The sequence below is a fragment of the Petaurus breviceps genome, unplaced genomic scaffold (assembly GCF_028583685.1).
Source record: "Petaurus breviceps papuanus isolate PSGF00001 unplaced genomic scaffold, PetGlider_PUasm1.0 37, whole genome shotgun sequence".
NCBI classification, from domain to species: domain Eukaryota; kingdom Metazoa; phylum Chordata; class Mammalia; order Diprotodontia; family Petauridae; genus Petaurus; species Petaurus breviceps.
The window spans coordinates 98,734,832-98,749,071 of NW_027186296.1; the positions used below are offsets into that span (position 1 = coordinate 98,734,832).

Genomic DNA, 14,240 nt, shown 5'->3' on the forward strand with positions numbered 1-14,240 from the left:
ATTTTTTCATAAATAATATTTGTGTCACAGGCAGAAGCACTGCATTTCGTGGTGAGAGAGGCAATGATGAGCCAGCCATTGAAATGATTAAAGTGTCTCATTTGAAGTAAGTATGTCAGCCTGAGCATTGTGCTATTACATTTGGGTCTTCTTTTGATGTCATTATGAATATAGTGAGAACTTAAAGGATCCTATTCATTATTTTTCCAGGATACTTTAGGGAAAAAACAAAACAAAATGATATTTTATAATTAACCTCAGAAAATATCTTGATCATAGCAATAATGTGCTACAATTTTTCATTGTAAATTTATACAAAATGGGGAGGTCCTTTTTTTTTTTTTTCAAAATTTTATTCTTTCTAAAACCATTAAGATGATTGTTGTTTTACTAATATCTCTGTTGATTAAAATGTTCCTCACCCTTTTGGAAAGTGTTATTAACAACAGAATATTTCTGGAAATTGAAAGTAAATTCTTGCTTTCTTTTTCTATACAATTAAAGATAGCAAATCACTTATTTAAACTTTTTCCTTAACTGTTGATGGGCTTGGATTTGGGAACACCTGAGTTCAAATTCTGCCTCTTGATACTTCTATCTATATAAGCCAGAACAAATCAGTTAACCATTACATTTAAATCAGCTTCTAAGATTTAATGTCCTAAATAGTTGTAAATAGCTTATCTCTTCAGTAGGAGAGATAGGAGTCCCCACACCAAGAGTTGTCCTTTGCTAATGAAATGACAAATACTTTATGCTTTTGTTTGTTTTTTGTTGAGAGTATTTTAAACTAAACAATATCTTAAAAATTAACAACTGACAAATGGTTGCTTTTAAAAACCAACTTATTTAAAGTTGGAGATGAATAGAGTAAGATATTACTCTAACAAGAGCTTGATAAAAATGTTCACTCTTCGGGGTAGTATTCGCACTGTATACTGGAATTGTGTTTATGTTCTTTAAAATGTAGCTACAAAATATAGCTTTTACTAGCTACACTTAATTCTTCAAATTTCTTTAAAATACAGCATATAAGTCCTATTCTAGAGCCTCATTTTGGTATAGAGTTTTTCTTGGAATGCTGGTGGAACACAAGCTCTGTCAGGTTCTGGCAGAGTCCTGGCAGCAAACTATCATGCCAGGAATCGTTGTACAAGTTCAGAGAGGCTTCTCAGCTGCTGGAAACTGCTCATGAAATAGTCTGCTAAGACCTCAAGCAGTTGCCTCCAACTTGAGTAGACTAAGTATCCAAGAAGATGAAGTCATCGTTCTTCTAAAATATTGAAGTATGAAGTATAGTACTAGAGTAGGATACTCTCAGGAAAGGCGAGTAAAGTTTTGGCCTAGTTGTTGCTGGCAGTGTATATAGGTTCCTTGAGCCCAGGAACTATTGTTACTTTTCTGTCTCCTGTGGTTAGTACAGTGCCTAGCCTGTAGCACACTATTAAAATTGATTGTTGACTGACTAACAAATATATAATGATTCTTAAAAGTTTTCATTTTACAAAATGATAATCGTTAAGAAGATTTGGTCATTTTAATGTATTATCTTACTTTAAAAAAAAACTGTCTAATGTTATTTTTTTGTAATTTCTATCATAGTCCCCCTGTGCTGTATCTCATTATTTGCTATAAGCTCTAAATTCTACTATTCTAAATTTCCTCAGATTTTGACTGCTCCAGAAAGGTTGAGGGGTATGGGGAGCCTCACAATCAAATGTCACATATTCACATAAAGGTTTATTGTCCTTTCTCCAGTTCTGGAACCATGGATTATGATCAAATCAACTCTGCCATAGGATAGGTTGTGTCAGTCTACCTCCTTATTGGCCCACTCACCATCCTGTGACTACAGAACCAAAGTATCCCTGCCTAGCTAACACTTTTCAAAGTGTTATTTTTCCTCAAATATAAGCTCCTTGAGAGCAAGAACTGTTCTTGCTTTTTCATTTGAATCCCCTGTGGTTGGCATATAGTAAGTGCTTAATAAATGCATCATCTTACATTCTGTTAGGTTCTAAGTATTTTCAAAAGTCACCATCTAAGTTGCAAGTTTGCTTTCAATATTAATGAGATTCAATAATGTTAGTCATTATAGTTATTTTTTAGGAGCTGAGTTTTCTTGTATTTTTCTGTATTTTTACTTACATATTTCTGTTCAGTAATGGTAAGAATTTTTTGTCAGTGGTGATATTTAAATTAACAATTTAATTTGTTATAGACAATATTTGGCAATTGTATTCAAAGATAAACCCCTGGAGTTATGGGATATCAGAACCTGCACGCTCTTGAGAGAAATGTCAAAAAATTTTCCCACTATCACTGCTTTGGTAAGCATCTTCATTCATAGTTGTACAACTAACTAGGTAATTGGATTTATATTTTGTGATATTACTTAAATTCATTGTGCAATTTGTTTTCTATAAATAAATTTAATTTCCTCTTGAGAATAATATGTAGTACCATTGTTCTCCCAGTAATCCGGGCTCTTAACCTAGTTGTCATCCTTCACTTTTCATTCTCACCTTCCATATCCAGTCCGTTACCAAGACCTGTTTCTGCTTCTGTAATGCCTCTTACATATGTCCCCTTTCTCCTTAATACTGCTACCACCCTGGTTCAGGCCCTGATCTCCTCATGCCTGGACTATTTCAGTAGCTGTTGCTCTGTCTGCCATAGATTTCTCCACATTCTAGTCCATCCTTCACTCAGCTGTAAAATTGATCTTCTCAAACCACAGTGGCTTCCTATTACTGCAAGAGTCAGATACAAAATTCTTTCCTTAATTTTTAGAGCCCTTTGCAACTTGCCCCTTTTCTGTCTTCCAGTTTTCTTACATCTTATTTCTTCTACATGCTCTTCCATCTATTGACACTGGCTTCCTTACTTTCCAAACACACGACTCTCTATCTAGTTTTTGAGAATTTTCACTGGTTATCCCCCATGCTCTCTGATCTCTTTGTGGTTTCCTTGGCTTCCTTCAAATCTTAGTTTATGACCCACTGTCTTCAAGAAACCTTTCCTGGTGCTCAATCTTTCTACCTTCCTTCTGGGATTATCTCCAGGTTTTCCTGTATAGATTTGATTTATACATGCTTGTTTGCATGTTGTCTCCTCCATTAGACTCTGAATTCCTTGTGGATGAGGGATTTTGTATTGCTTTGTGTCCCCAACTGCTTAGTACAATACGTGTCTTATAGTAGATAACGAATAAATGCTTATTAAATGAATGAATGATTATAAAGCCAAAAGAGAAAATGATACTTTCTTTAAAACTAACAGTAATAAATGAACATGTTCAAGGTTAGGCATGCAAAGCTTTTCTAGTATCTTTATAAATAAAGGAATGTACAACATTTTTCTTATTCAACTTCTTCCTAACAGGAGTGGTCACCATCTCACAATTTGAAAAGTTTAAGAAAGAAACAACTTGCTACTCGAGAGGCTATGGCCCGACAAACTGTAGTCTCTGATGCAGAACTTAGTAGTGTAGAATCTTCTGTGATCAGGTAGGATTCATTGTCTCATCTAAATTTGTTTTCCTAATATGATCCTTTTGAACAATACAAATGCTATTCATCTTAGAGTATTCTCTTTAGTTGGCTAATTATTTACTTTATTGCTTAATTCAATAAGCTCACTAATATCAGCACATTAATGTAATTAATGAATAAAAAATCTTTATTTACATTTGTTTTCCTTAATATTCTCTGCTTTTGCTTACCATCTGAAATTTCAGTGTGGTAATAAAGGCATAAGAAAATGCATTCCAAATACATGTAAATTAAATAAACTCTTGGGAGAGAGTCTTAATTTAAAAATGTAGGTCTCTTATTATTACTTAAGTGGGTATTCATTAGTGTTTCAGTTAGTGAATTATTTTTTTTTTAATTGCAATCAAGATCAACATTGATGTGAAATGATTACCTATTATATTTAGATTAGAGAGCTATAGCAATACATCTGTATTTTGAGTCAACTTAAAACTAGAGGAGATAAAAATATGATGAACAAGAAATGTTCTGTTCATTGTAAATGTGAAGTTTCCTTGGGATCCAATTTTAATTTAATGATTGTAAAAAGAAACAAAAAATTTGTTGAAATTTGGGAACAAAAAGAGATTGTTCCATCCTTTATAAAGATGGCAAATACTATTAAGCCATATTGTAATAATAATATCATTCTTTTGTATAGTACTTGGGAATTTTTCAAAGCTGTTTTACATAATACATTTTATCCCAAATGGCAGAGAAGGGGAACCAATACTAGTGTTTCAAAGGCTATGCCAGGAGAGTGCAGATTCTCACAGTTGAATATGCTACAAGTATGGAAATGCCCACCAAGCTGGAAATGCTGCAAGTATGAGCATACAAAATACAAAAAAATTTTACCATGGAAGGTTGTCAGTAGGTCATAATTTTTTTGACTGTTGGTAACCCATTGGTGCAAAATTTTGCCATTTACACACCACTTTTTTTGCTGTTTATATATGTATGTCTATGAATCATGAAACACCCAAATCTCAGAAGTATCAAAAATCGTAGATAACTGAAAAGGCCCATGGAAAAATGTATGGTGGACATTGGTAGGCTACAGGTCATTACCAGCAATAACTGGCATGCAATAAGTAACTTGAAAGTAGACTTGGAAAAAGGCACGTTGACCAGTCATAGAGGGAAAGTGATGGATAGCAAATAACTTGGATATTGAAACCAGAAGGAAGTAGCAGCACTTTAGGCTGGTCCATTGAGGATTGACTGAAGAAAGATAAGGAGAAGAGTCCTGCAAGATGAAATGACAAGAGGTTATAATCTGTACCACTATCAGGAGTACCTACATTGATGAAATCATGTAGCTAAGAGTACTTTGACCAGTCATCATGGATTTGAAAATCTATTTTTTAAAGTTATGTAATATTTTCATTCATATTTTATTACTTCAAAACATATGTAATTTTACATATTAGCATATGCTTTTATGAGTGGCCATTCTTTCAAAAGTAATCTGTCTCCATGTAGCTATAGGAGTTTTTCACTGGCCCTACTCTAAGTCTTTTTGTCATGAGAAAGCATCATTAGGGTTTTAATGGAAGATGTATATATCTAGCTGTCATATCCTATGTACCCACACACACACACACACACACACACACACTTTACAGTGTTTCTATGTCTTGAATATTTTATAAAATATTTATAAAGATAATATTTATTTTGGAATTATTTTCAATTTAAAATTTTCTTGCTATGCAGTTTACTACATTTTTCTGTGTTTAAAGTGAATTAACGAGATATTAATGAAACTATTAAAACAATATTTAACTTTTTTTTAACCTTATAAATTGAAGTATCTTTTGAAAAAGCCCCCTATACTTAGAGAATCCTAGAGAATCAAGTAAAAATCTACTTGAGACAATAAATAAATTTGGCAAAATTGCAGGATATAAAATAAAACCACAATAAATCCTTGGCATTCCTGTATGCTTCTAATGAAATTCAACACCAAGAGATAGAAAGAGAAATCCCATTTAAAGTTACTGTAGACGTTATAAAATATTTGGGGATCTACCTGCCAAAACAAACCCAGGACCTATATGAACACAACTGCAAAACACTTTTCACACAAATAAAGTTAGATCTAACTAATTGGAAAGATATCAATTGCTCGTGGCTGGGTGGAGGTAATATAATAAACATGACTATTTTACCTAGATGAAATTATATATTTAGTGCCATACCAATCAATTTACCAAAAAACTACTTTATAGAGCTAGAAAAAATAGTAACAAAATTCATTTGGAAAAGCAAAAGGTCCAGAATATCAAGGGAATTAATGAAAAGAAATGCTAGGGATGGTAGACTAGCTATACCAGATTTTAATCTGTACTATAAAGCAGCAGTCCTCAAAACTACTTGGTACTGGCTAAGGAATAGAGCAATGGATCAATGGAATAGATCGGATAGACGAGACTCAGCAGTCAATGACTATAGTAATCTACTATTTGATAAAAACTAAAGACCCCAGTTTTTGGGATAAGAACTCACTATTTGACAAAAACTTCTGGGAAAACTGGAATATAGTATGGCAAAAACTGGGCATAGACCATTATCTAACACCATATACCAAAATCAATTCTAAATGGGTGCATGATCTAGGTATAAAGGCTGATACTGTAAGCAATCTGGGAAAAGCAAGGAATAGTTTACCTGTCAGATTTGTGGAGAGGGGAAGACTTTATGACCAAACAAGAATTAGAGAACATTATAAAATGTAAAATGGATAATTTTGATTACATTAAATTGAAAGGCTTCTGTACAAACAAAGCCAATGTAACCAGGATTAAGAGGGAAGTGGAAAATTGGGAAAGAATTTTTACAAACCATGTCTCTGATAAAAGACTCATTTCTAAAATATACAGAGAATTGAATGAAATCATTCCCCAATTGATAAATGGTCAAAGGATATGAACAGGCAGTTCTCAGAGGATGAAATTAAAGCTATCTATAAGCATATGAAAAAATGCTCTAAATCACTAATGGTTAGAGAAATGCAAATCAAAACAACTCTTGAGTTACCGCATCTCACCAGTCAGATTGGCTAAGATGATAAAATAGGAAAATGACAAATGCTGGAGAGGATGTGGAAAAATCAGAACACTAATGCATTGCTAGTGGAGTTGTGAACTGATCCAACCATTCTAGAGAACAATCTGGAATTATGCCCAAAGGGCTATAAATAATTTTATATCCTTTGACCCAACAATACCACTTGTAGGGTTGTATTCCAAAGAGATCATAGAAGCGGGAGGAAGACCCATATGTACAAAAATATTTATCCCAGCTCTTTTTTGTGGTGGCAAAGAATTGGAAGTTAAGGGGGTGCCCATCAACTGGGGAATGGCTGAACAAGTTGTGGTATATACATGTAATGGAATACTATTGTGCTATAAGAAACTAGGAGCAGATGAACTTCATATTTACCTGGAGAGGCTTTATATGAACCGATGCTGAGTGAGAAGAGTAGAGCCAGGAGAAATTTGTACACAATTACAGACACAACGTATGTGCGACGACCAACTTTGATAGACTGGACTCTTCTCAGCAATTCAGGGTTGTAAGTCAACCCCAAAAGTCTCATGATGGAGAGAGATGTCTACATCCAGAGAAAGAACTAAGCTTGAATCCAGATTGAAGCAAACTATCTGCTCTTTTTCTTTTTCTTGTTTGGTTTTGTTTCCTTTTTCCCATTGTTCATTCCATCTGATACAATCCTTCTTTATAACCTGACTAATGTCTAATGTGAAAGTATTTGCAGATAGTATACTTGAATGTATGCCGCTATGTGTGTGTGGGGGGGGGGGGGGGGAAAAGGGGGGAAGGAGGGGATTTGAAACTTAAGGAATTGTGGAAATGAATCTTGTAAACTAAAAGTAAACAAATTAATAAAGACCCAAAAATTAAAAAAAAAAAGAAAGGAAAGAAAAAGCCCTGTGGAATAAGATGCAGTTGTCCCCACCCACTTCCCTTTCTGGCAAAGTTAAACTAGCATTTAATTTCACAAAGTCTCAGATTTAGAAGGAATCTCAGAAACTATTTAATCCAAGCCTAAACTTGAACAGGAATTAGTCACTTCTGCAATATGTCCAGTAAGTGGTTATTAAGCCTTTCTTCAAAGATTGCTAGTGAAGTATCTTCATCATCTGCCAAAAATATTTAGGCTGATCCCAGTGATAATCAACATTCATCAGTTTCTTTGTTCAGTCCTATGTTTAGATTATTTAGAGTGTTTAATAGCTAGCTTTCCTATCGAGGTATGACTTTCTTGGTAATTGATGATGGCCTATCCACCTTCAGTAGGCCAAGAATCCATATATGTATGATTTCAGACTTCTTATTTTATGTCTTTTTTAAACTCTTGATTTAACTTTATGGGAAAAAAAATTGTCTTTATTTTAATTTCTATCCCAAAGCTTGTTGCAGGAAGCAGAAAGTAAATCTGAGCTGAGCCAGAACATCTCTGCCCGGGAGCATTTTGTGTTTACTGATACTGATGGGCAAGTTTATCATCTCACAGTTGAAGGAAACTCAGTAAAGGACAGTGCTCGAATTCCTCCAGATGTGAGTCAAACACTGTCTCATTTTTCATTTCATAGTTGAGAATAGTTGCCAAAGTTCACTCAGTTTTATATCCAGTAAACAATCATATATGTTAAATTTAAAAAGTTATTTTAGGAAATTTTTTTTAAACTGTAAATGAATAAACTTGATCATGAAAGAAAGCGTACTTTCAATCAATCAGTAATTATTTATTATGTGCCTCATGTCAGGTGCTTTGCTTGGTCTTGGGAATAGAAAGACAAAAATGAAATATTACCTTCCTTAAAAGGGGTTCCATTCTGTTGTAGGAAATGGCATGGATAGGTAGATACAAAGTAAAAATGAGGTCACTTATTTTAAGGGGGGCAAGAGAAGCATTAGTAGCTGTGAGATTGGGAAAGTCTTCTGTCTGTGATGGCTTTGAACTGAACTTTGGAGGAAAGTCGGGATTCTAAGAGGCAGAGGTGAGGAGGGAATGAATTGTGTGTCCATCAGCAGCATTTAAGTTCTTACCTTTTCTGTCCTAAGCATACTGCGGGGAAGAAGAGAACGTAATGACCACAGTTGCCACTTAAGCTTTTAAAGTGCTTAAAATGCAATATTATTTCTGATAATTATCAGTCAAGTACTTTTATGTTAGATTTTAGCATTTTTTACTCACTTTTTACTCCATTTGACATTGCCTTTTTATGACCTTGACAACATTTGCTTGTGCCTGGTCAGCTCCTGATAAGCCAGGAGTTAATCCTTGTTTTTACTTATGTTTTACAAGCTATTCTTTTCAAAACGATGCAATAAAAAAAAAAAATTGTGAATTGAAACAAAATGTGGCAATAATTTTTAAAATGTAGGTGAAAAAATATGCATATAAATGTTGCTGTTTAAAATATACCCTTAGAATGGGTATTTAGAGATTTTTCAATTTAATCTCTTCATTTTTATGATGGGTATGCTGAGACCCACAGAGTATATAGGTGATCAGCTCATAGTCACTCAGTTTAATTGGCTTCAGAACTGAGACTAATTTTTGCCTTCAAGACCAGAGTTTTTCTTCCTCTACAATAATATGCTTTTATTCAATTAATAATACAATCCTTATTTTTTTCTAAATTCATCTACATATTCAAATTTAATCTTAGGAACCCCAGAAGAATGCCTTAACCTGACATTTTCTAGGTTGATTTTTTCATGTCATAAGCCCTGAATAATTTAATAGCCATTATAATATTGGCTAAATAGATTAATTTGGAACCAAAAAATTCTTGAGGTTCCCCTCTATATTAAAACAAAGTCAGGGTAGCGTAGTACGGAAGGAGCACTGGCCCCAGAGTCAGGTGACCTATGTTCAAGTCACTTTTCAAACCTACTTATTTTATGGTGGCTGAGTCATTTAACCTCTCTGGTCCTTAATTTCATAAGATATCAAATGAGGGTGATGATATGTGTATTATGTACTTCTCAAGTTTTTGATGCCCCAAGCCTTGAAGCACTAGAGAAATATGTCATCCTGTACTTTATTTTTCTTCCTTAATGATGTAAGAAGGACTGAGGAAAAACAGCCATAATATTAATAGCAACAACTAACATTTATATAGCACCTACTGTGTGCTAGGCACTGTGCTCTAAGCACTTTACAAATATAATCTCATTTGAGCCTTACAACCATCCTGGGAGATCAGTGCTGTTATTACCCCCATGTTATAGATGAGATAAATAAAGATGAAGTGACTTGCCCAGGGCCACACAGCTAGTATGTAGTTGATGCCACATTTTAATTCAGTTCTTCCATTTTCTTACGTTTCCAATATTGACAAAACTGTCTAATTATTTGCATAATTGAAGGAAAGGATAAAAGTCCCAAACAGCAGTGGTTTAACATTTACCAGAGTGGGGAAAACATAAATGTCTAGTATCTAAGAGGCTAGAGGAATGATTTCATTTATTGTTTGTCTTTTGTAATTTATAATTGTCCACCTTAGTAGTATAAATGGTTCTTAATTTTTAACACAAAGGGAATCCCTAACATACTGTGTTGGTGACCTTCCAAAATTGTAGTTGTCCTAATTTCTATTCCACTTTATTTGGAAGTAGAGTGTAGGTTCAGTTTAATGGATTTTAGCTACTATTTTGGAAATAAAGAGTTCCTTAAAGATATTGCATTAGAAATTCAAATTTCTGTACATATCATCCATTCTTTTCCAATAGAAATGCAGATTAACTGCTGAGATAATAAAAATTTGATTATTAACATACCTCTCTTTGTGTAGGCCAAAAGTCAAGGCATTTCAAAGATCCCTCTGTTCTGTCTGTCAGGTTCCCTAATTTCACAGATAGTAGCAGCTTTATCAAAGAATGGTCAACTTTTAGGGATCCAACCTCTGACTAGAGCAGCTGTTTCAAGGTTTTCCTTGATACTAAAGAAGTAGGCATCTGTTTTGTTATTTTCTCCTCCATACTTATGTGTTTTCTTACCAAAAATGGGTTGAAAGTGGAATTTGTAAACAAGGCAGAAAAAAGTAGTTTTTTTTTTTATTGGTCATTTTTATTTCTCTGAGAATAAATTAAAATATTTTATCAGTGAGTAAAGATGTAGAATTTAGATGATTGTTTTAAATTTTATATAAAATAAAATTTTAATGACCAATTTGGAATATTTTTTCTTTGAACATTATGTTTTTGGCTTGAAACTTTTCCACGCTTGGTTTCAGTCCAGAGCTTTAGACAAAAACAAAATGTTTTGATATATTTTGAATAACACAGAGAATACTAAGTTATCCCTGTTACTATTTGAGATTGGAATGGAATATGAGAACATATAGTCCTGAAAAGTAGCAAAACGGGTATCTTAATTTTTGAACTTTATTGTAAATGGATATTTGACGAAAAATAATTAGTAATACTGAGTTTCAGTTTTGTAATAATTCTGCCATGATTATTTAAAAATAGTAAAATAAAATTTTTTCCACACTCACTAAAATACTTTGATTTAGATTGTACTAGTTATAGAAAAGTGTAGTTTTTCAGTGGAAGTTTGTATCTGCATCAGTAAGGTATAAAATGAAATAACACATTTTTTAATATTTCAATTTGGGAAGCTTTAAAAGATAACATTTGACACTTTTTAACTTATTTTCTCTTTTTATTAGTGAAAAGCACATTTTTTAAAAAATTCTTTATTTTGTTATATATTAATACACTCAAGGAAACAAAAACAAGACTCTGTAAGTATGATAATTTGCTAAGTTATTGAGAACTCCATTTAAAAAAAAATTACCTTATAAATTCTTTGGCTGTTGAATATTTTTATATTTTTGCATTGTATGCATTTTGAGGTAGTTTTTTTGTGTGCTGGCCGAAGGCTACTAAGTTTTCCTTTACTCACAACTTGGGGTCCTGTGTACTTAGTCAACTAGTATTGGTATTGGCAGACTACTTGTAACTGTGGAAACTTGGGAAATCTTCTAAGACTTAAAAGGTGTGAGTCAAAACCATGGACTTGCATAAACTAAATGCCCCCCATAACTGCATTCCTTCTGTTAAACATGTTTGTTACAGTTCTTTCAAAAAATTTGTATTAACAAAATTCTTGAATGGTAAAGATATTGTTTAGCACATTTGTTCACAGTGAATCGTCTAAATAAACTTATTGAAGCTGTTTCTTTGCCCAGGTTTAGTTTGGGGCTTTGTTTGTTGTGTACTCACTTAAGAGACTCTTGAGAGTTGACTGAAAAGACTCTTAATGGCGCAGGATCTTTCCTTCCATCCAAAGTATCTTTGAAAGGTGTAAGGTAGCAGCTCCAGGGAAGATGTGACTCCAACAAATTTTGTATTTGTCATCAATTAGATTTCCTTTACCTGTTTTTGAGTTTCCCCTTAGGATGGATTTGATTTTTGCTTTTCATTTTTGGTGTCAATCACATTTAATCGATAGTTATGAGTGTATAATGATAAAGGTAGCAACATATGCCTGCATTAGATTTCTTTCTGATAAAGTATTTTGCTTTGCTTCCTTTGCTTCATCTTAAAGAAGAGTAATTTCCTTCAGACTTGTAGTCTAAAATACCTGACCTTTCAATTTGTACAGATCTCCTTTTTTTTTCTTTACTGGTGAAATCTATGAATTATGTAGATGTTTAATAGTTGCAGCTTTTGAGGAATTTGATGATTCTAGGTATAGTTTCCATTACTATGTAAAAAAAAAAAACTGCTTAAATTTTATTAAATGAGTTTTTTTTTTTTTACTACGTATGTGTCATCATAAAGTTTTCAGGAATTTCCTTTATGATTGTTCTTCAGATGTGATATTTCTTTGTTCATTTTTCACAGGGAAGCATGGGTAGTATTACATGCATTGCTTGGAAAGGTGATACATTGGTTCTTGGAGATGTGGATGGAAACCTAAATTTTTGGGATTTGAAAGCCAGAGTATCTAGGTATTTATAATTGTTTATATTTGAATGGATTCATGGATATATAGAAAGTAACTTTTAAATTTGCATAATAAATATAGACAGTTTTTGTTTTGTTTTGTCATTTGAGATTTTAACCCTAGAACATGGGTATATAGAAAGTAACTTTGGGGCAGCTAGGTGGCTCAGTGAATAGAGCACTAGCCCTGGAGTCAGGAGGACCTGAGTTCTAATCTGGCCTCAGACACTTAAGCACAAAAACTAGCCACGTGACTTTGGACTAACCTTAACTTAACCTCAGTTGCCTTCCAAAAAGAAAAAAAAATAACTTAAAAATTTTTATAATATAGAAATTTTTGTTTTGTTACTTGAATTATTTGTCCTTCTAGAAGCATAAACATTGAGTTTATTGCTTTGTCACAACTGCTTGTCAACTGGTGAAGTGGATATGAGCTAATAATCTTTTAACATTGTCCTTAGGAACATCTTAGATCAGAAATTTTACAAGAGGGTGATGATGTTCTTTGCAAATAGGGATATTCATCCTTTTACCTAAAGTGTCAGTCTCTCTGTTAGGGAAATAGTATTAGAAACAGATCAATGCTGGATACTGTGATACTGGATTTGACCTTATTTATGCTAATAGTCTTTTTTAAACACTTAAGTCATTTTTGGGAAATCTAATACTGTCAGATAATTGTGCTTATTTTATCAGAGGAATACCTACACACCGAAGCTGGGTGAGGAAGATCCGATTTGCTCCTGGTAAAGGAAACCAAAAATTAATAGCTATGTATAATGATGGAGCTGAAGTCTGGGACACTAAAGAAGTAGGCATCAGTTTTGTTATTTTCTCTTCCATACTTATGTGTTTTCTTACTTTGCAAAGCTTAAATGTAAATGCAAGAAGCTCTCTACTTTTTTACTAACAGTGATAGATATTGAAACATATTTATGATTATTGATGAAAACTGTGATCCTTGGTCAGATTTGTTATACCAAATTTTTATTCTTTCAACTCTTAAAAAATATTCACTTTTATAGGCCTTTTCACTCCAGATATGACATAGTGTCACTTTCTGTTTTATTATTGTCATTTTTTGGTAGTTTTGAAATGCATCCTGAGTATGAATGATAGAATGCTGAAAGACCAGGCAGTATTAAGTTTGCCATGTATAATTTGCCATAGTTACTGTCTTCAGTTGCTTCCTAGAACAGTTGATCTAGTTTGCACATCTTCATCTTACTGACAGTTGCATTCACTTTTCAAGGTTCAGATGGTGAGCAGTTTAAGAAGTGGAAGAAATGTTAACTTCCGAATATTGGATGTCGATTGGTGTACATCAGATAAAGTGATCTTAGCATCAGATGATGGATGTATTAGAGTCCTAGAGATGTCAATGAAATCAGCATGCTTTAGAATGGATGAACAAGAATTAACAGGTATGTTGGAGGAGCCAAGTTATAGTTCATAGCACAAGTATACTTTAATGACTTTCCTTTTTGCCTTCGGCTATCACGTTTTAGAACGAAGTTTATTATTGACAGATTTAGACTGTTTTTAGGAGTATTTAGTTCAGAGTAATGTTGATGTCAAATCAGACTAATGGTCTTGTTTTTGAGTTGCAATAAACTTTTAAATTGTAGACTCCAGTTAATTCTGCATAGCATGTATTTTAGCTGTCTCTTTCTTGAAATGTCCATAAAAGTTACATTTACATGAATAAAAATGGCT

The 14,240-nt window shown here is 33.2% G+C and overlaps 1 protein-coding gene and 1 long non-coding RNA gene across 4 annotated transcripts in view; one reads left to right on the plus strand and one right to left on the minus strand.

The window, feature by feature from the left end:
* LOC138169559 (uncharacterized) overlaps nt 1-7,942 on the minus strand; it is a 332,356-nt gene extending 324,414 nt beyond the window's left edge. The window contains exon 1 of the long non-coding RNA XR_011170382.1: nt 7,055-7,942. This is a non-coding gene — a long non-coding RNA (uncharacterized lncRNA). The remainder of the gene's footprint in view (nt 1-7,054) is intronic.
* WDR11 (WD repeat domain 11) overlaps nt 1-14,240 on the plus strand; it is a 95,875-nt gene that overhangs the window by 38,544 nt on the left and 43,091 nt on the right. For all 3 annotated transcript variants that reach the window (XM_069099102.1, XM_069099103.1, XM_069099104.1), the window contains exons 13-19: nt 31-106; nt 2,222-2,330; nt 3,385-3,509; nt 7,970-8,117; nt 12,423-12,529; nt 13,221-13,335; nt 13,777-13,948. In XM_069099102.1, the coding sequence (XP_068955203.1) occupies nt 31-106; nt 2,222-2,330; nt 3,385-3,509; nt 7,970-8,117; nt 12,423-12,529; nt 13,221-13,335; nt 13,777-13,948 (852 nt within the window). The remainder of the gene's footprint in view (nt 1-30; nt 107-2,221; nt 2,331-3,384; nt 3,510-7,969; nt 8,118-12,422; nt 12,530-13,220; nt 13,336-13,776; nt 13,949-14,240) is intronic.